Source organism: Micropterus salmoides, unplaced genomic scaffold, assembly GCF_014851395.1.
Source record: "Micropterus salmoides isolate LMB-PRFRI ecotype aquatic unplaced genomic scaffold, ASM1485139v1 Ms_hic_scaffold_13, whole genome shotgun sequence".
Lineage (NCBI taxonomy): Eukaryota > Metazoa > Chordata > Actinopteri > Centrarchiformes > Centrarchidae > Micropterus > Micropterus salmoides.
In genome coordinates, this window is record NW_024040374.1 from 346,233 (window position 1) to 367,399 (window position 21,167).

The window sequence follows — 21,167 nt, forward strand, 5'->3', positions numbered from 1 at the left end:
ACAACAAATGATTTTGAGAAGCCGTCATCTACGAAATGACTAATGCCTTTTTATCCTGTGTTAAGCGGCAACCTCCGGCTCTGACGACTGAAGCCAGTGAGCCTTAAACCTGCGTCCTCTCCAGCAGCCAGCAGGGGGCGACTCCAGCGGCTGCAGAAAGAAAATGTTTCTACTTGTCAGCTGATTTATTCCCTCAGTAAACACTTTCCTGATGAGTTTATGGTCTCAGTCGCTAGTTTCAAGTCTTCTTCAACACAGCATGATGTTCATTTAGTAAATTATGGTCCCATTTAGAGGAACAGAGACCAGGAAGCAGGGGAGGCTTTAGGGCGGGGCTACAAGCTGATTGACAGGTCTCTACCATGACGACCTGTCAATCAGGATAGAGGCGACTCGTATCTGCTGCTCTGTGTACATTAAACCAGGGCCGGCTGGTCATTTTTCAGTGCATTTTGTTTTAAGCCTGTTTGTTGCTAGCCAAAATTAGCATCCCAGCTAAAATTGCACCTTGCTAACCAAGCTAGCTAGCACCACCATCTCGTCCAAATATGGTCACGTCCGGTGCCTGGTTGCAAAAAATCAACATGGCAGCGGTCAAAATGCCAAACTTAACATTCGTTGTCTCTCGCCGTTGACTACCATACATATTTTTTCTAAAATAAGGTCCCACTGTGGTCGAGCGGAAGAGGAGGGGCTTAGGCTCTGACTAGAAGAATCATCTTTCACTTCTGGTTCTTCCATTCAGTTTTCTTTTTGCTGCAGAAGTTATCCACTGTGTGTGTGTGTGTGTGTGTGTGTGTTGGCTAACGGAGGTCAACAGGTCAACTCGGCTCTGCTTCTGTCGCTCACTTGTGAGCAGCAGCTCAGTGGGAGATGGACCTGGGAATTAATGAGGGCAACAGGCCATAAAGAGCCGTTTGGTCCCCTCGTTTAGTTCAGAAGGTTTCCACAGGGGGAAAACAACAGCAGCAGCATGGAGAGGTCAGAGGTTATTATTCTTTAGGTGAAGCTAAGCTAGTTGTTTGTCTGTGCAGACAGTCTTTGTGCTAAGCAGTGGTGGAATTTACATTTACTCAAGCAACTACGGGGGAGCCAGGGGGAGCTTAGCTCCTCTAAACGCATGACGTGTGATATTTTGGGGGTCTCTAAAATATTGACAGCATGCTTTATTGACATTAATGTCAATATTTCTCTGTCATCATGGATCCATGCGTAATATCAGGAGCGTCAGACTTCACGATCGCGACCGTCCGTATCTGCCGGTGTTCTGTCGATTTCTGCTTTATGATGTTATAATATAATCAAAAAACAGAAGATGTCATAATACTGTGAGAGTTATAACTTTACGGGATTGGAAAAGGAAACGCATAAGGTAGCATTTTTCGAAAGGGCAGCATATATCGGTCGCTCCGCGATCTCCTGGCCCTGTACGCTCCACCGCCCCATTCCCTCTCCGGTATGTGTTGTGTCGCTATTACGACTGACGCGCTGTGAACGGTTCGTGATCCTTCCCTCTGGCTGGATGAATATTACCAGAGATGTTTTATAGAGGAGACACGCCACTCAATCACATCCTCAATACAACTCTGTGGGGACAGCCCGTAACGGCAAAGATGGCGGTTATCCTGCCCTTCCCGCTAGAATAGGGTGACCAGACGTCCTGTTTTTAACTGTGTGTTAATCATAGACTGTATAAGGTGTTAACAGACCTGAAATCAGATTTTACGTGGCCAGAAAGACTGGACAGCAGAGCAAACATATTTCAGCCAATCATTTGGTTCCGCTGCCTTAAGGGTCTTTTTAAGTTCTACTGCACATGCGTGGAAGTGGTGACGCATGCGTGGCAGAAGTATAACCGTTCGGGAAAAACGCTTTTTAAACCTCATTTTGGGGCTTCAAACTTTTCCAGTGATTTTTATCAGATTTTAACGCTGATTCTATTCAAGTAGTTTTTGCCTGTGAAAGTGCAGCTCTGGCTCTCTGCCCATTCATTCAGACAGGAGCCTGGTCTTGTTAGTCTGAAATAGCTGCCCGGAGGCGTTGCCAAGATGGCGGCCGAGTGGCTGGACTTGCCTGTAAGGACTTTGATATTACGATTACTGCAGCTGGGGGCTCTCTGCAGCACAACTTTCTAAATTCTTCCCTCTCACGGAGAAAAGAAAGGTCAGGTCGCAAACAGCCACAGCTGCTGTTCAGATAATTGATCCTGTTTCTGCAGTTTGACTGAAGTTTAATCTAATCGAAGAAGTTGTGGAATGTAACTAAGTACGTTTACTTCCAAGTACTGTATTTAAATACACATTTGAGGTACTTGTAATTAATTGTCTTTTCTTTTCATGCTACTTTCTACTTCACTACATTTACTGTATCTAACAGCTTTAGTTATTTTACAAATCTTTACACACACAACACATGAAGACATAATAAAATGATGTTTTGGTTATAAATTAAACTCTCCAACAGTTTATCCAAGTACAGCACAAACGATTAATCAGTCACTCGCTTGACAGAAAACATTTGATGCGTCAGCGTCTCGTGTGAAAATTTGATGCTTTTCCTATGAATGATCGTAATAACTGTAATGTTTGTTAACAACGTTGAGCTTTGGACTCAACAAGTCTTGTGAAGGTGTCGCTCTGGGTAACAAACAAAACAATCAATCGGTTCAGAGAGGAAATAATCCGCAGATTGATCCAGGATGAAAATAATCATCAGCTGCAGTCCGATAACAAACAGTTCAGAACTACAGCAGCAGAATCCTGCTTAACTTTAATGATGAGGAATAATCATCTGATGAGAGGAGATATAACAAGACAGGATTTTATTGTTTTATACTGATTATACTCACATACTTTTTTACATAAGTAACATTTTTACTGTAGGATTTTACTTATAACAGTATTATTAGTACTTTTACTGCAGTAAATGATCTGAATACTTCCACAACCTCTTGTTATCATGACCAACAGTCAGAATGGATGTAAACATGATAATGACACCCACTTTAAAAAATACCAGAACGTCTTTTTACAGCTCAGGTCCCGTTCACACTACTGCACCTCCCGTCCAGACTGAAACGGTGAAAACGAAGACCTAACATGAAGAAGTAAGAAAACGCCGCCGACCCCGTTTTTCATTTTAAAACTCCTGGGAGCAAAAACGGAGGACTTTAGATACGATGACGCAGACGCTCACGCTCGGCAAAGCAGAAACACGATGCTGCTGACAGAGTTTTTGATTTGGTATTTTTATTAGAATATTTTGTACCGGGCAAATAACACTTACAGCCTACACTTGTACTGTGCATGTCACAGTATTTACTTTCCGACGACGCCCAGTCTGTCCGCCACTGCCGCTTTTAACTCCCGTGTTAGATTCCGTAACAGTCCCACCTCGTTATTGGTCCATGCAAAATAAAATCTGGTAGTAGTACTTTATTCTTTTGCCAAATCTTCTGTAACTGTTGAACCGACCATCTGCTACATGTTTACACCGGCACGTGCGTCCCCAGTGAATGTGAACGGACACTAATGTGCGTTTTCAGAGATCAACTGGTCCGTCGTTTTAAAACTCCGTTTTGTAACTAAAACGGAACAGTGTGGATGGGGCCTCAGTTCTTCAACTCTTCATGACCTCTTAATTAGAACTTTTAGTAAAGATGCTCACACAATCTCTGCATTGTTGTCACCGTTTTTACGCTGTCAGACGACTGCAGAACAATAAAACGGGAACTTCTTTCGTCCTCCTTTTGATGGTGAAAGGAGGTCAAAAACATTGATCTGCGTCACAGAGAGAGAAGTAAAGACAGAGTTGGAGGCAGGGGTCTGTAAAAATAAAAGTTCTGGAAACCTCGCAGCACATTTCCTGTCTGCTCTCTCTCTCTCTCTCTCTCTCTGTGGTTTTGGCTTCTGGACAGACTCAACCAGTTGAGGAAACTGGCTCGTCTTTTGTTCTCCCTATCTCACAGTTTACCCCTCACTCTCTCTCTCTTTCTCTGTGTTGTTGGATGCCAGACGTCTCGGGGTGACGGTGAGCTGTGGAATAAAGGGGGGGTTGGTGGCAAACAGAGAGTGTGAAGTGTGTGTGTGTGTGTGTGTGTGTGTGTGTGTGTTTGTGACAGCATTCCTCTTCCTCTGAGCGTGTGCAGAAGGTGGAGAAGACGGAGACGAAAAGAGAAGCTTCCAACAACTGGAGGTAGGTGCCAACCAACTTCACAAACACACTTGGTTTTTGCTCTCTTGCGCCGACACACACCTCCCAACAGGCCTCGAAACAGAAAAGAAACACAGATTAGAGGAAAATGAGGGGATTTCCTTCCTCTTTTATTCTCTTATGCTTCTGTGTTTTTGCTTCTTTCTAATCTGAAACACTCACACACTCGTGAACTTGTGTGTCCCTTAGGTTTCACAGGCTGAGGATGTGATTAAAGTTCAGTGGAAACTTTCTCTGCAGTATTTTGTTTAACTCCTGCAGGGCTACAGCTGCTACCTGCTGCAACAACACAGAGCTGCTGCAGACCTGCATCAGACCTCTACATCCGCTATGTAGAGAAACTCACGTACAAAAAGCTCACATACAGACAGATAAATTTATGGACAGACAAGTAAACTCAAGTATAGTCAGACAAACTTGCGTACGAACAGACAAACTTGAGTTTGGACAGATAAACTTAAGCTCAGACAGATACATTTGCTTACGTGTGGACAGAAACTCAAATGCAAAAAGATAAACTCAGGTACAGACAGATGAACTCAAGAACGGACAGATAAACTCAAGAAAGGACAGAAACTCACGTGCAAAACATAAACTCGAGAAAGGACAGAAACTCACGTGCATTAAACAAACTCAAGAAAGGACAGAAACTCAGGTGCAAAAACAAACTCAAGAAAGGACAGAAACTCGGGTGCAAAAACATAAACTCAAGAAAGGACAGAAATTCAGGTGCAAAAACGTCTCGGGTTACGTATGTAACCCTGGTTCCCCGAGAAGGGGAACGAGAGACTGCGTCGGTTACGACACTATGGGAACGCCTTTAGGCGTAGCAGGTCTGAACGTGAATGAAATCACTCCAATCCTATTGGCTTGTTGCTAGAACGGTAAGGTGTGACGGAATAACTGGAGGAGTATAAAGCACACCTGTACACACTCATCATTAGCTTAAACTATGAAGCAGGCGCTTCAGGCGGGGAGAGAGGTGCGGCGGGCCGACGCAGTCTCTCGTTCCCCTTCTCGGGGAACCAGGGTTACATACGTAACCCGAGACGTTCCCCTTCGAGGGAACTCGAACTGCGTCGGTTACGACACTATGGGAACGAGATACCCACTAAACCGTGCCGAAAACCCCGCCTGCCCCTGTGTGCAATAAAGTGGCACGACTAAGAGGAGAGCGCACGAGTGCCAGGTGCCGAAGGAAGGTCAAGACTGTAAAACCGAATGAATGTGTGCGGAGTGGCCCAGCCAGCCGCTAAACAACATCCTGCAAAGAGGCCCCGGAAAGGAGGGCACGAGAGGCCGCCTTGCCTCTGGTAGAATGAGCCCTCACAGCCACAGGTGAAGGCAAACCGCGCACCTGATAGGCCAGGGAAATAGTCTGAACAATCCAGTTGCTAATAGTATGTTTGGATGCAGGGAGTCCGGCCCTGGGAGACCCAAAACATATTAGCAGCTGGTCAGCCTTCCTCCAACGGGAGGACCTCAGAGTGTAAATACTCAGTGCTCTGACAGGGCAGAGCAGATGAAGTCTCCCGTCCTCCGCCGTCACATGAGGTGGAGGATGAAGTGCCTGCAGCACTGTGGACCCTGCCGCACAAGAAGGCACTTTAGGGATGTATCCTGAACGAGGGTGCAGGATAGCCCTAATATTCCCCGGGGCAAACTCAAGGCTTTACGGAGAAACCGAAAGCGCTTGGAGATCCCCCACCCTCCTCAGAGAGGTGATAGCAAGGAGAAAGGCCATCTTGAGGGTCAAGTGCTTAGCCTCAGCTGACTCCAGGGGTTTGAAGGGGGCCTCAGCCAACGCCTCAAGAACCACTGCCAGATCCCAAGTGGGAACCTTGGACCGAGTCGCAGGTCTCATCCTCTGGGCACCACGGAGGAAACGTACAACCAAGGGAAGTTCCCCAAGAACCCCTCCCTCAGAGGGGTGTGGAAAGATAAAATAGCTGCCACGTACACCTTGAGGGTGGAAGGGGAAAGACCAGCAGAGAACCAGTCCTGGAGGAACTCAAGTACCTGAACCACCGGGCAGGTAACCGGGTCCGCCGACCGCTCCCTACACCAAGTGGAGAAAACACTCCACTTCAGGCCGTACATCCTCCGTGTGGACGGGGCCCTGGAGCTCAGGAGGGTCTCGACTGCTCCGGCTGTTAGACCCGCCTCTAGGTACTGTGCCCCCTCAGGGGCCAGACCCACAGTCGCCATACGGCGGGGCAAGGGTGAAGAACCCGGCCCTGCGCCTGGGACAGCAGGTCTCTCCTCAGAGGGACCCGCCACGGCGGGCCGTCCAGGAGCGACATGATTCCATGACCGCGCCCCAGCCCGTGAGGGAGGCGTCTGTCGAAATAACCAGCCGGCGATAAGACCCTCCCAGCACGGGCCCCTGGGACAGGAACCAAGTTTCCTTCCAAACTGATAGGGAACGAAGACACTTGCGCGTAACCCAAATCAGACGGAGAGGATTTCCCCTCGGGGAAAAACCCTTGTTCCTCAGCCACCACTGCAGGGGTCTCATGTGCAGCAGTCCAGATGGTATTACGCTGGACGCAACCGCCAGGAGACCCAACACTCGTTGAAAGTGTTTCATAGTGATGGCGTGGCCTAACTTCACCCCTTTCACGGCAGCCAATATGGTGTCGACACGTGCCGGAGACAATTGTGCCCGCATCGTTGTCGAATCCCATGCAACCCCTAGGAACGTAGCCCGTTGGGTGGGCGCCAGCACGCTCTTCTTTGCGTTGAGCCTCAGCCCTAAATGCCGCAGACGAGCCAGAACGACATCTCGATGCCGAACCGCCAACTCTCGAGACTGGGCTAGGATGAGCCAGTCGTCGATGAAGTTGAAATCCGGATGCCCCGGAGCCTCAGCGGGGCCAGTGCTGCATCCATGCACTTGGTGAATGTGCGAGGTGAAAGTGCCAGGCCGAATGGAAGAACCCGATACTGGTAAGCCACACCCCCGAAGGCGAACCTCAGGAACTTCCTGTGAGAAGGACGGATGGAGACCTGGAAATAGGCCCCTCGGGGCTGGTGGTCGGTGTCTCGTGTGATCTTCTGGTGGACCCCTGAAGCCCCAGAAAGGCAGGGGGGAGCCGCCGAAGATCCACAGTGAGTGAGTCGGGATGCCGTCCGCCTGCAGACCCTCGGGGAGGCAGTACGGCGCGGACTCGTTGGTGGCAGGTGCGTCCTGAACGTGTAAACGGCGGGATAACATCACCTGTTGCCACGGCGGAGGGGACCTCGGTCGGCCTCCGGGGGGGGTGGGGGGGGGGGGTGCGGGAGGGGAGAAAAAACTCCCCTACCCCGGTCTTCAGGACCTCTTCCCTGAGCTCCGTCGGGACTGGATGACGGTCCTCAGATCGCGTCTCACAGAAGGCTGAGGTTGAGAGCGCCGCCTCGCTGCCCTAGCCCCTCGGGGGGGGCCCCCGAGAAGCGACACTCTGCTTCCTCTCCTCTCGGTAGGAGCTCGTAGAGGGAAGGGACCTACGCCCGGCAGCCTCAGCTGCCTGGGGTGCAGACCGGCGAGGGAGGTACCGGCGGAACGCATCGCCCTGCGTCTAACGCTCCGTGGTTCTGCGAGGCTCCGCCAGATCTTCCCTAGAGGGACCCCCCCTCTGAACCATCTCCTGTAGCAGGTCGGCTTGGTAGGCTTGAAGCACCGCCATGGTGTGCAAGCTCGCACCTGCCTGGCCCGCTGCCATGTACGCCTTCCCCACGAGCGTGGATGTGGTGCGACGTGGTTTGGATGGTAACGCCGGCTTCTCCAGGGAGGACGCAAGTCGAGGGGAGAGATAGCTCGCAAGCGCATCCTCCACCCGAGGCATCCTCCCATAACCACGGTCCCTAACCCCCATCACATTACTGTAGTTCAGTGATCGGGGTGTGGAAAGCCGTGTAGAGAAGGGTCTGCCCCATGATTTACTCAGTTCATCATGTAAATCAGGAAGAGATCGGCGTGGAGGTGGTGCTTAAGAAACCTTTCATCAAGCTTACCACTAGCCTGTGGTGTCTGCTCCTCCTGTCTCTTGGCCCTCTAGTTGATGTTGAGCTTAGCCACGGCTCTAGTCACCACCTCCAGCAGCACGTCATAGTCGGGCGCGGCCAGATGTCGCCGCCCCGACACCCGGAAGTCATCGTCCACTGCGCTGAGCAGGTCCGCCTCCTCGGAGTCGGATTGCTGCCGCGTCTCCGGATCCAAACCGCGAGCGGGAGAAGCCGAGAACGGGCTCCCGAACGAGGAAAGGAAGCGTCGGAGCCAGCGGATGAAGGTCGGGAAAAAGCCTCAGCCGTCCCGAAATCCTCTGACAGATCACGCTGTGAACCCATGAGTGAAGCCGCCGGGCTGCCTCAGCGGCCGCAGGACCCGCGCCACGGGGAAAACACATCCGACCATCCTCGGAAAAGAGAGCCATGCTGTACCTCAGTACCCGCACGGAAAGGGCTTCGCAACGGGCGCAGGCAGCCCCCTCGAGAGCTGCCCGGGCGTGCTCCATCCCCAAACATGAGACACACATCTCATGAGAATCTCCATCCGTGATGTACGGAGGGCAAGAAAAAAAACACACCTTCTGTACATCTGGTTGCCGGACATGCTGGTAGACTTCTTCTTCAGGTAAGACATACTGCTTGTAGGACTGGAGCTTTCTTCAAACAACATACAGAGCGCCTGCTGAATAGAAAAAAGCTAATGATGAGTGTGTACAGGTGTGCTTTATACTCCTCCGGTTATTCCGTCACACTTTACCGTTCTAGCAACAAGCCAATAGGATTGGAGTGATTTCATTCACGTTCAGACCTGCTACGCCTAGAGGCGTTCCCATAGTGTCGTAACCGACGCAGTTCGAGTTCCCTCGAAGGGGAACTCAAGAAAGGACAGAAACTCAGGTGCAAAAACTCAAGAAAGGACAGAAACTCAGGTGCAAAAACTCAAGAAAGGACAGATAAACTAACGTGCAAAAAGATAAACTCAAGAACGGACAGATAAACTAACGTGCAAAAAGATAAACTCAAGAACGGACAGATAAACTCAAGAACGGACAGATAAACTCACGTGCAAAAAGATAAACTCAAGAACGGACAGATATACTCACGTGCAAAACATAAACTCAAGAAAGGACAAACTCAGGTGCAAAAAGATAAACTCAAGAACGGACAGATAAACTAACGTGCAAAAAGATAAACTCAAGAACAGACAGATAAACTCAAGAAAGGACAGAAACTCACGTGCAAAACATAAACTCAAGAAAGGACAAACTCAGGTGCAAAAAGATAAACTCAAGAACGGACAGATAAACTAACGTGCAAAAAGATAAACTCAAGAACGGACAGATAAACTCAAGAACGGACAGATAAACTCACGTGCAAAAAGATAAACTCAAGAACGGACAGATAAACTCAAGAACGGACAGATAAACTAACATGCAAAAAGATAAACTCAAGAACGGACAGATAAACTAACGTGCAAAAAGATAAACTCAAGAACGGACAGATAAACTCAAGAACGGACAGATAAACTCACGTGCAAAAAGATAAACTCAAGAACAGACAGATAAACTCACGTGCAAAAAGATATAAACTCAAGAACGGACAGATAAACTCAAGAACGGACAGATAAACTCACGTGCAAAAAGATAAACTCAAGAACGGACAGATAAACTCAAGAAAGGACAGATATACTCACGTGCAAAACATAAACTCAAGAAAGGACAAACTCAGGTGCAAAAAGATAAACTCAAGAACGGACAGATAAACTAACGTGCAAAAAGATAAACTCAAGAACGGACAGATAAACTAACGTGCAAAAAGATAAACTCAAGAACAGACAGATAAACTCAAGAACGGACAGATAAACTCACGTGCAAAAAGATAAACTCAAGAACGGACAGATAAACTCAAGAAAGGACAGATAAACTAACGTGCAAAAAAATAAACTCAAGAACGGACAGATAATTTCAAGAACGGACAGATAAACTAACGTGCAAAAAAATAAACTCAAGAATGGACAGATATACTCACGTGCATAAAGATAAACTCAAGAACGGACAGATAAACTCACGTGCATAAAGAAACTCAAGAACGGACAGAAACTCACATGCATAAAGGTAAAATCAAGAACGGACAGATAAACTCACGTGCAAAAAGATAAACTCAAGAACGGACAGATAAACTCACGTGCAAAAAGATAAACTCACGTGCAAAAAGATAAACTCAAGAACGGACAGATAAACTCAAGAACGGACAGATAAACTCACATGCAAAAAGATAAACTCAAGAACGGACAGATAAACTCACGTGCATAAAGATAAACTCAAGAACGGACAGATAAACTCACGTGCATAAAGATAAACTCAAGAACGTACAGATAAACTCGCATCCAAAAAGATAAACTCAAGAACGGACAGATAAACTCACGTGCAAAAAGATAAACTCAAGAACGGACAGATAAACTCAAGAACAAACAAACTCAAGAACAGATAAACTCAAGAACGGACAGATAAACTCAAGAACGGACAGATAAACTCACGTGCATAAAGATAAACTCAAGAACGGACAGATAAACTCAAGAACGGACAGATAAACTCACGTGCATAAAGATAAACTCAAGAACGGACAGATAAACTCAAGAACGGACAGATAAACTCACGTGCAAAAAGATAAACTCACGTGCAAAAAGATAAACTCAAGAACGGACAGATAAACTCACGTGCATAAAGATAAACTCAAGAACGGACAGATAAACTCAAGAACGGACAGATAAACTCAAGAACGGACAGATAAACTAACGTGCAAAAAAATAAACTCAAGAACAGACAGATAAACTCTAGTGCAAAAAGATAAACTCAAGAACGGACAGATAAACTCAAGAAAAGACAGATAAACTAACGTGCAAAAAAATTAACTCAAGAACGGACAGATATACTCACGTGCAAAAAGATAAACTCAAGAACGGACAGATAAACTCACGTGCATAAAGATAAACTCAAGAACGGACAGATAAACTCACGTGCAAAAAGATAAACTCAAGAACAGACAGATAAACACACGTGCATAAAGATAAACTCAAGAACAAACAAACTCAAGAACAGACAGATAAACTCACGTGCATAAAGATAAACTCAAGAACAAACAAACTCAAGAACGGACAGATAAACTCACGTGCAAAAAGAGAAACTCAAGAACGGACAGATAAACTCACGTGCAAAAAGATGAACTCAAGAACGGACAGATAAACTCACGTGCAAAAAGATAAACTCAAGAACGGACAGATAAACTCACGTGCAAAAAGATAAACTCAAGAACGGACAGATAAACTCACGTGCAAAAAGATGAACTCAAGAACGGACAGATAAACTCACGTGCAAAAAGATGAACTCAAGAACGGACAGATAAACTCACGTGCAAAAAGATGAACTCAAGAACGGACAGATAAACTCACGTGCAAAAAGATGAACTCAAGAACGGACAGATAAACTCACGTGCAAAAAGAGAAACTCAAGAACGGACAGATAAACTCACGTGCAAAAAGATGAACTCAAGAACGGACAGATAAACTCACGTGCAAAAAGATGAACTCAAGAACGGACAGATAAACTCACGTGCAAAAAGATGAACTCAAGAACGGACAGATAAACTCACGTGCAAAAAGAGAAACTCAAGAACGGACAGATAAACTCACGTGCAAAAAGATGAACTCAAGAACAAACAAACTCAAGAACGGACAGATAAACTCACGTGCAAAAAGATGAACTCAAGAACGGACAGATAAACTCACGTGCAAAAAGAGAAACTCAAGAACGGACAGATAAACTCACGTGCAAAAAGATGAACTCAAGAACGGACAGATAAACTCACGTGCAAAAAGATGAACTCAAGAACGAACAGATAAACTCACGTGCAAAAAGATGAACTCAAGAACAAACAAACTCAAGAACAGACAGATAAACTCACATGCAAAAAGAAACTCAAGAACAGACAGATAAAGTCATGTATAGATTAAACAGAAACTCAAGTACAATTTGTAAAATTGTAAAAAGCAAGCTGATGTTACGATCGTAGTAATGGAAGTTTTTGTAGTGGTGAGGTAGTGACAGTAATAGTAGCAGCAACTTGAATAGAAGCATCAGCAGTTGTAGCTTTAGCGGTGTTTGTTAACAGTTACAGTGGATATTTACAGTTGTAATAGCACTAATATAAGTATTATGTGTTTTTGTGCCAAGAGTTTTAGTTTCATGTGCTGCTTCACTGTTTAAAACATAGAAATTTGAAGCAAACTATTCTCATTATGCTTTGGATTTGGGAACAGTTACCAGCTAAAGACTGAGCCTGAGACCAGAAACTGTCAGCACCAGTGTTCAAAGGCCTGTGTGGGACTAACAAACAGATCTGAAGTTAATTATCATGTTTCATTCAGAACCGTGTCACTTCACCTCAGAGCTGCCGTATGTTTCCCATTCAGAAGCAGTGAGTCACTTCCAGCCATCGCAGCAGCTGGCGGATCATTTAACAGAGGTCCTACCTCAGCCCGAGTCCTGTTGTTTGGATCTGTCCCGTCCAGCGCTCATTTCTGCCGAGACAAGACGCCAATCCACAGGCTGTGCAGGTGAGATTGGAAAATGAATTCCTCCTTTTAGAAAGATGGCAGGCAAGAGAAATGAGTTGACTCTGCAGAGGAGTCATTTGTGCGATCTGTCATTTTGTAAAACATTATTCTACCAATGCTTTTTCCAGTGTGCTAACCTGTGTATGCTAGGCTATAAACACTAAGACAGCTGTGAGGCTTTACAGCAGTGCTCTTGCGAACATGCTAACCACTAGAGGAAAAGTCAGAAAATCACCAAAGTCGTTAGGAGTCATCCTCTGGGGAACACGAATGTCTGAACAAAATATCACATCAATCCATCAAATAGTTAAGATATTTCAGTCTGGACCAAAGTGGTGACATTGCCGGTGAATGAATTCCCTTTATTTGTTGTGTAATGTACGGAAGCCCCAAGAGGCCGTATATTTATAACATTTATTTACTCAGATTTCCCTTGAAAATTAGTTAATTTAATTAGTTTTCTCGAGATTTCAAGTAATTTATGTTATTATTCTGAAATAAGAAATATAAAGTGTTGTTTTCCTAAGATAATAGGATAACTTTCTTGAGATCCCAAAACATTATTTTCCTGAGATGATGACATAATTAATTTGACATCTTAAGAAAACAATAATGAATATATGTGATAGGCCATGTGAATATTATCTGTAACAGCAAGACATATTTCAGCCCTTGTCAGGCCTTGATTGTAGAGATAATTAACGTGGTGATCAATATTCTCCTACTCCTCTGACATTGCTAAACTTACTGATTTTTCATGGAATCATTTAATGTACTAGCCTATCGTTTTGTTTTCTCGAGATCTTGAACTAATTATGTCATTAAATTATCCGAGTATCTCGGGAATCTGTTATTTGGAGATAATGACATAAATATATCAAGAAACTACCATAACGCTTTATCACGGTAAAACTGAGTCCATAAAATTTATGAATGTATGGCCATTTAGGGCTTCCGTAATAAGAAAATATAAACAATAGTTAAAACAAAACTAATTTTTTCATAAGTGACCCATCCTGCTGTTTTGATTGTATTACACTCAGTAATAGTTGTGTAGCAATTAAAAAGAGTTAAGAGTTAAGTTTTAACCTTGGCTGCTGACCATATTTGGACGAGAGGGCGGCGCTAGCTTACTTGTTTGGCAAGGTGCATCTGTAACTGCGATTTTAACTGTGATGCTAATTTTGGCTAGCGACAAACAGCCCCGCCCTAAAGCCTCCCCTGCTTCTTGGTCTCTGTTCCTCTAAATGGGACCATAATTTACTAAATGAACAACATGCTGTGCTGAAGAAGACTTGAAACTAGCGACTGAGACTATAAACTCATCAGGAAAGTGTTTACTGAGGGAATAAATCAGCTGACAAGTAGAAACATTTTCTCAGAGACTTCTATACAATCCAGTGGAGTCGCCCCCTGCAGGCTGTTAGAGAGAATGCAGGTTTAAGGCACTTCAGCACTGGCTTCACTTACTTCAACCTACTGGTTCAAACCTGTACTGAAAGCGTGTTCAAAACTGCCTGTTGAAATTTAATTTAATTCAGCATATTCACAAAGTTTTTCTGTAACAACGTCATGAAGCTCCCACATGTCCTCGACGCCATGTAAGGTCCCGTTTGCACAGAACTGCAGCTGAGCGTCGCTGCGAGCTTAACACACACACCCAGCTGAAACCTCAAATTAACGAGCCGACGCTTGTCTGGCTGGATGAGAAGTGACACGCCGGCTCCAGTTGGTGCCCCTGCTTTGATCCTGAAAACACCCTCCTCCCCTCGCCCTTCCCCCCGCTCCAGCCGTCCCATGCCATTTGCAGCACCTCTGTGGGGTCACACAGATTAACCCCTTGTTTCCTGCAGTGGGCTTTAGTTTGAAGTGAAATGGAGGGTGAAAGCGTTTTCCGGTTGGGAGTGTGAAGCAGCGGGGGGAAGAAGGCCGGGCCAGCTGCATGCTGGGAGTTTTCTTTATAAGGGTTTGGAGTATTTAGAGGAATTTTGGTGTTGCAGAAGCAGTGGTAGAGATTCAGACAGGGCCGGCCCTGGCCAATTTGCTGCCCTAGGCAAGATTTCACCTGATGCCCCAGGATTTTTGTTCATAAACTTACACAGAAACAAACTGCACAGGTTTGTCTTGTTTTTCTTTATTTTGAAAATATTTTGGAAACACAAACACACAACGTATTATAGATACAATATAAATATGTATATATTATATTATGTTATTGCAGAAAAAACTATATTACAGAAACCTTGCTTTCAGCATATGTAACATTCCAAAAATTATAAATAAGACCATTGCACAAAAAATAAATAACTATACACAAACTTGAATGCACTATGCAAAATGTTTAGCAAATGTTCTACAGCCTTACTCGCCTTGCCTTTCTAGCCGCAGTCATCTATGATATCATCATAAGACAGCTGTTGTGAGACCACATGATTTATGCTAATGACTGAAAGTCCACTGAGACGTTCTTGAGCCATTGTAGATCTCAGGTAGTTTTTAATCAGTTTGAGCTTTGAGAAGCTCCTTTCAGCAGCAGCGACTGTCACAGGTAGAGTGGCAGAGATTCTCAGAGCGACCCACATATTGGGGAAAATTTCCATCAGCTTCTTCTCGTGCAGGAAAGTCAGGAGCTCAATGTTTGTCATAATTTTTGATGGCAGATGTGGAAAGTTTTGCATTTCTAATACAAGTTTCAATTCAATTTAGCGAACGTTACAGGCATCGTGATCGTAGAACTAACTTAATGCAACACAGATAAACTGATCACACATCATTACCTACCTCTGTCTTTTTCGCGTTTTTCTTCCTCTTCTCTTCTTTTTTTCTTCCCTGGGCACCAGATGGTTTCGGTCTTTTTGACATAATGACAACTTATCAGTGTCAGTGAATTCGGCCATCCGTCACTCACAATCACACACAGGTAACGGATGGGTTTTTTTTCAGCAGGGCGGGGGCGATGGAGATTGATGCGTCACTCAGTCGGACCGGGGGGATCGGGGATTCAGGATTCCCCCCGGATTCACGATCGCTTTTTTAAATCCATAATATTTAAGTTGTATTAGTAATAAAAAAAATTATAAAAAAATAATTTGGGCGCTCGGGCCCCCCAAGGGGTGGGCGGCGCCCTTAGCATTTGCCTATTCCGCCTATGCCCAGGGCCGGCCCTGGATTCAGAGCTAAGTAGCTGATCATTTTTAGCAGTGAAAAATGTGAGTTTTAATGTGTAGAATGTTGGAGAAGGTTTAGAGCTGTTCAGTATTTTGAGCATGAGGGAAGAAGTTTGCGTGTTGGAAGAGGTCAAGGGTCAGGTTTACAGCTGTGTATTTAGCTTTTGACTGGAGAGACTCTGGAGTTGAATATTATAGATTTGCCTTTTTTTGGTTTGAACTGCAGACAGACAAACCATCGTTTTATAATGCTGATATCAAAACAAAGAAAAGTCATGTACAATCTAATCTACATGTTATCTCAGCAGTAATGAGTTGTTTCAGATGGAAGCTTTATTAATGAATGAAACAGGAACATACTTTGGGTTCTGCTGTAGATTTCAGAGTGTGGCTAGGGCAGCTGCAATATTATCTACAGTATAACTATATATATTTAACTCTAGCTGTTAGGTTAGGGCTGCTGTCATTTAAGATGATATATCGGCCTCATGAGCGCAGGTATCGGCCCGATGCCAATCATCTTAAAATGTCAGGTATCGGCTAGTTTGAATCATATTCAAACGTTTTTCTATAAAAAAAAAAATATGGTCCGAGGCAAGAAAACTGTTGTGAAGTGAAAAATAAAATGATAAATGATCATTTTTTGGTTTCTCATAAAATCTAATCATGGCTCTTTCACTGGATAAGATTACATTGGTTCCTGAAACAACAAACTCCCCCTTGCATTTTTTTAGCACAGTAAACACGGTAAAAAAAACTGGCTGAATGCAAATTTTCCACCACCTTTTTGGCCAAAATGGAGCTGTTTGACTGCTCTGTCCAGCTGCTTATTGTGTTGGAAAATGATAATGTAAATTATGAGACTGTTTCTCAGTCTGCGTTCTTGTCTGTTCTTGTGAAACGCCATCAGTCGCAGCCAAAGTACTGTTCCAATGCAAAGTCCGCATCGAGCCAAGTACAGTCAAATACCCGGTCGTGTTCTCGCTCCACCCTTTTTACCGAGCCTGCATCGGCGGTGACTTGTGTGGACTTCGGATAGCCAAGTATCCCAGAATGCATTACGCTGCCAAAAACTCATAATCCTGCTGTTCTCGTGTCACATATAGTAGTTTTAAGAGGTTTTTTTATGCGGGAATATAGTTGTTTAAACTCTTCAGACAGAGCTGATATAAAAAATCGCCACAACATTTTGCTGAATGACGGACAGCGTGCTCCCGTTCCCGGGAGTTTGTACTCCCGAGCCGAACTTGCCAAGTCCGAACTTTAAAGTACAGAAGTCCGAACTTGGCAAACTTGGTATTGAGAAACAGACTCCATGTGTGGATGGAGATGCTAACTACGGAAGCCCTAAGCGGCCATCGAACCAAATATTATTTTACTCCGTTTTCCCGTGATAACAGGATAATTTCCTCGTGATCTCGATAACAAACCATAGCTGAATATTGGGGTCGGCAGGTGCATTTCTGTAGGATAATTTAGAAATATTTCCAGTGTCACTGGTTAGCTGCAGGACTCATAATCCAAGGATTGTGTTTTTAACTCTTGCTGTCAACCATTTTTTTCCTCTTCTTTTGTGTGTTTTTTATTATCCTCTTCAGCCAGGTTGTTATGAAGAGATTCAGGAGAATCCAATCACACACTTCCCGACGGCTATTTCAAAGGTTTTGAAATAGCCATCAGGAAATGTGTAAAGTTAAATGGATTCCTCTGCCTGGGAATGATCCAGTTGTCCATACGTTTATTAGATGTGGACCAATCACCGGGATGCACATAGTCTAGCACGGGCTTTATTGTGAGCATGTGAAACAGTGTCTTCATAAGAACTTCGTTGAAGAGGATTATAAAACAGAAAAAAAAAAGAACAAAATATGTGGTCTTCAGTGAGGATTGAACACACAATTGAACACGAAATTACAATTAACAAACGCTCCTGCTGACCCTGTGTTAACTACTGTGTTGTTATGTCGAGATCATGCAAAAATTATCCCATTATCACAGGAAAACGGTGTGAAAAAATATTTGATTCGGTGGCCGCTTAGGGCTTCCGTACCTAACAGCTTAGTGTGAACATACTCTCAGTTGAATTTATTCTTAAACACATTAACTTAAACTATTCTCTCCTGCAGGTTGTAGTGACACGAGACTAAAGGAAAGGATGTGTGTGTATAAGCAATGTGAATGGAAACACTGAAGCCTTCATCCTCCATCAGCTGTGGTTCACAATAAAACTTTTTAACTGAACCTGTGCAACAAAAACAACTGCGCTAATCCAAAATGGCTGCTGTCAGCATGTTGCTGCTGCTGCTGGCGGCGGCAGCGGGCGTCTGCAGCGGGAGTCTGGTTGTGACAAACTCGGGCGTGGAGGTCAGCAGGGGTCGATCGGCGTTTGTCACAGAGAAGGAGCTGAAGATCAGCGTGGATGCGACAGCAGACTGTAAGGTGGAGGTGGTGATGAACGAACCCGTCACTCAGAGAGTGGGGAGGCTGACTCCACAGGTGAGGACGCACCTGCTGTAGCTGGAGAGATAAAAGTGAGGTCAGCTGACACTGGGTGGAGTAACTGGTGTTTGGCTCTGTGGTGTCTGTTACAGGTGTTCGACTGCAGCTTCCTAGAGGACGAGGTGAAATACGTCCACAATGGCAGTCCTCAGCTGGACGAGGACACAGTGATGCTGAGAGTCTACAGGTCAGTGAGCAAGTGTTAGCATTAGCAGCAGTAATGCCAGCAGTGGCATTAGAGCCGACACATAACATTTATCTCAAATGTACAGATCTTCACTAAGAAACCACCCAGATAGAAATCTTGTGATTAAAGGTGGGTTTGTCAAATTCAGCAAACATCTCCTGATGGTCCGCTAGCTGTCCGCTCTGTGTGCGCTGAAAATAATCAGCGCTGGATCTCTAAATAGGAACAAAAGAAAGTGCCAGACCTCCCCACACAACACTATTCTGTTCCAGCCATGACTTGCGTGTCAGTAATGTTTAATGACTCGCCCACGGACTTCAGCTTACTTTCTAGTTCACCATAACATGCTGTTGTTGTGATGTTGGCTTTAGCTGCCGGAGAGCCGTTAGTATGGCTGTCTGGAGCTGCCGTGCTGCTCTGGGACCGTCTTGTCCTCTCTGCATGTTAGCTTCACAGCAGTAACTTTAGCGACAGTCTGCAAACTCACAACTTGGCTAACATTACTTGCTGTGTCATTATTCGCTTTAGATCATGGTAAGTGCCCTAGTGTTGGATTTCTCCAGAATCGCTGACTCCACCTATTAAGAATCAATATTGTATAATCGCCCGGGAGGCAGTTTAAGGGTTTAAGGCCTTGCCCAGGTGCACCTTCTGTAGTAGTCCATGCTGGATCAAGCCAACTCCCCATGGATTTGAACTACTTGCCGTGAAAGCAAAGACTGAACGCGCTGAAATGCAAATAAGCATCTGCTCACGCACCAAAGACAAAGTAATTTAAAAAACAGTTACACTCTAGTGTTTGCATGACAATTTTGAATCATATTTGTGTCACATAAAGTTTGTATTATCTGTTTTTTTATAAATTGCATTCTCACCTGTTTTTTCTTTAAAGGAACACTCTCTGAATGTGTGTTTGAGTTTTGAGTGTTGTCTTGTTGTACGCTTAAAAAAGTGGCTCTGAAAAGTTTGTATCCTTCATGGAGAGCAGCAGTGAAAATAGAAACCACAGAAAGTTTAATTTGTTAGATGAACTCTTCCCAGCAGAGCTTCAGAGCTATGGGGAGGCAGACTATTTAAATATGTTGTGGAGAAACTAAGTGTTTTAAATAATACATGTTAAATATGTGAGTTAAACTTGTGCAGAAGCCTCTGTTCTAACATTCTGTATCTGTGTGGAGGTTCACGTCCTCGGACACGCTGGTGGAGACGGTGGTTCTGCCGGTGCGGGTGGTGGATTCTGGGTCTGGTGTGGTGGAGTTGGGCAGCGCTCCGCTGGTGGTTCCTCAGTTCTACGGTTTATCCAACGTCATCGACAGCTCCGTCCTGAACATCCGGACCACAGCCAACACGGTCTGCATCGTCAGACTGATGACCACCGACGCCAGCGTCCCCTCTCTGGGTCAGCTGGTGAGGGAGGAGGACTCCGCTCAGAGGAAGGGTACGTCACATCTCGACACAACGTCTATGTAACTTAATGACTTTAAAACCATGGCCACAAAAAATACAAGCTTCTGATTGGCTGACAGATATCCATTAAAAATACAAATAATCATAAGAAACTAAGACGTTTTATTTGAAAATCATTTCATTATTTCAAAAACATTGTCTGTGATTTGTTGAAACGTTGACATAAATTAAATGCGTGTAAACACTTGGCATTAGCTCGCTATTAAAGTCAAATAATAATAATAATTTGTAGATGTCGCACTTTTTAAAAGACAATAGCAAAGTGCTTTACAGTAAAACACAGCTAAACAGAGAAACGGTCAAATTCACTGAAATGATCAGATAAGTAAAGAAAATAGGAACAAAACTGTAACGCAGATATTTTTCAAATTAATAGATAATACAATAAAATAACAATAACAGTCAAAGAAGTAAATAACATACACAAGTAAATAAAAGCTCCTCTATAAACATTTTTTAATAAAAATTAAAATGAAATCAGTTCAGTTAATTTATTATTACCCCTAGTGGGAAACTTGATTTGCAGTCAGGGCACAAGATAAAACAGGATAATCAACACAAAAATAAACCAACTCCAGGTTTTAAACAGTGCCCGGTCAATTGTACTGACTGAAGACCTAACATGTTTTTGATGGTGGGGGGAAACCCACACAGACACAGGGAGAACATGCAAACTCCACAAAGAAAGGGCGGGACGAGGGGTTTGAACCAGTGACCTTCTTGCGGTCAGGCCACAGTGCTATCCACTGGACCACCGTACCGCCCCAGCAGGGTTGTTGCACAGGGAACAAAGGAGTTTTTGCTCCTATTGCACTTGATTCGTGGAACTTTAAATCTACGACCTGAGGGAAGAATTTCAAACTCTAGTATAGATCTGGACTTACGGAGCACCTGCAGCAGGGGAGTCTGAAAATAAAGAACAAAATACCTATAAGATATATATTTTAATGATTTATAGAAAATGTAATAAAAATAACAATTATACTAGACAAATAAAGAGAAACATTTAAAGATAAAGATTAACAATAAAAAA

General features: G+C 44.5%; 1 protein-coding gene across 2 annotated transcripts in view; it reads left to right on the forward strand.

Moving 5' to 3' along the window:
* Nucleotides 1-3,824: 3,824 nt before the first annotated feature.
* The window catches only part of frem1b (Fras1 related extracellular matrix 1b), a 102,099-nt gene continuing 84,756 nt past the window's right edge, over nucleotides 3,825-21,167 (forward strand). The window contains exons 1-5 of one of the 2 annotated variants that reach the window (XM_038714957.1): nucleotides 3,825-4,194; nucleotides 12,671-12,814; nucleotides 18,108-18,477; nucleotides 18,573-18,667; nucleotides 19,846-20,105. In XM_038714957.1, the coding sequence (XP_038570885.1) occupies nucleotides 18,256-18,477; nucleotides 18,573-18,667; nucleotides 19,846-20,105 (577 nt within the window). In that variant the 5' untranslated portion in view covers nucleotides 3,825-4,194; nucleotides 12,671-12,814; nucleotides 18,108-18,255. The remainder of the gene's footprint in view (nucleotides 4,195-12,670; nucleotides 12,815-18,107; nucleotides 18,478-18,572; nucleotides 18,668-19,845; nucleotides 20,106-21,167) is intronic. The other variant, XM_038714956.1, reaches the window with a different exon arrangement.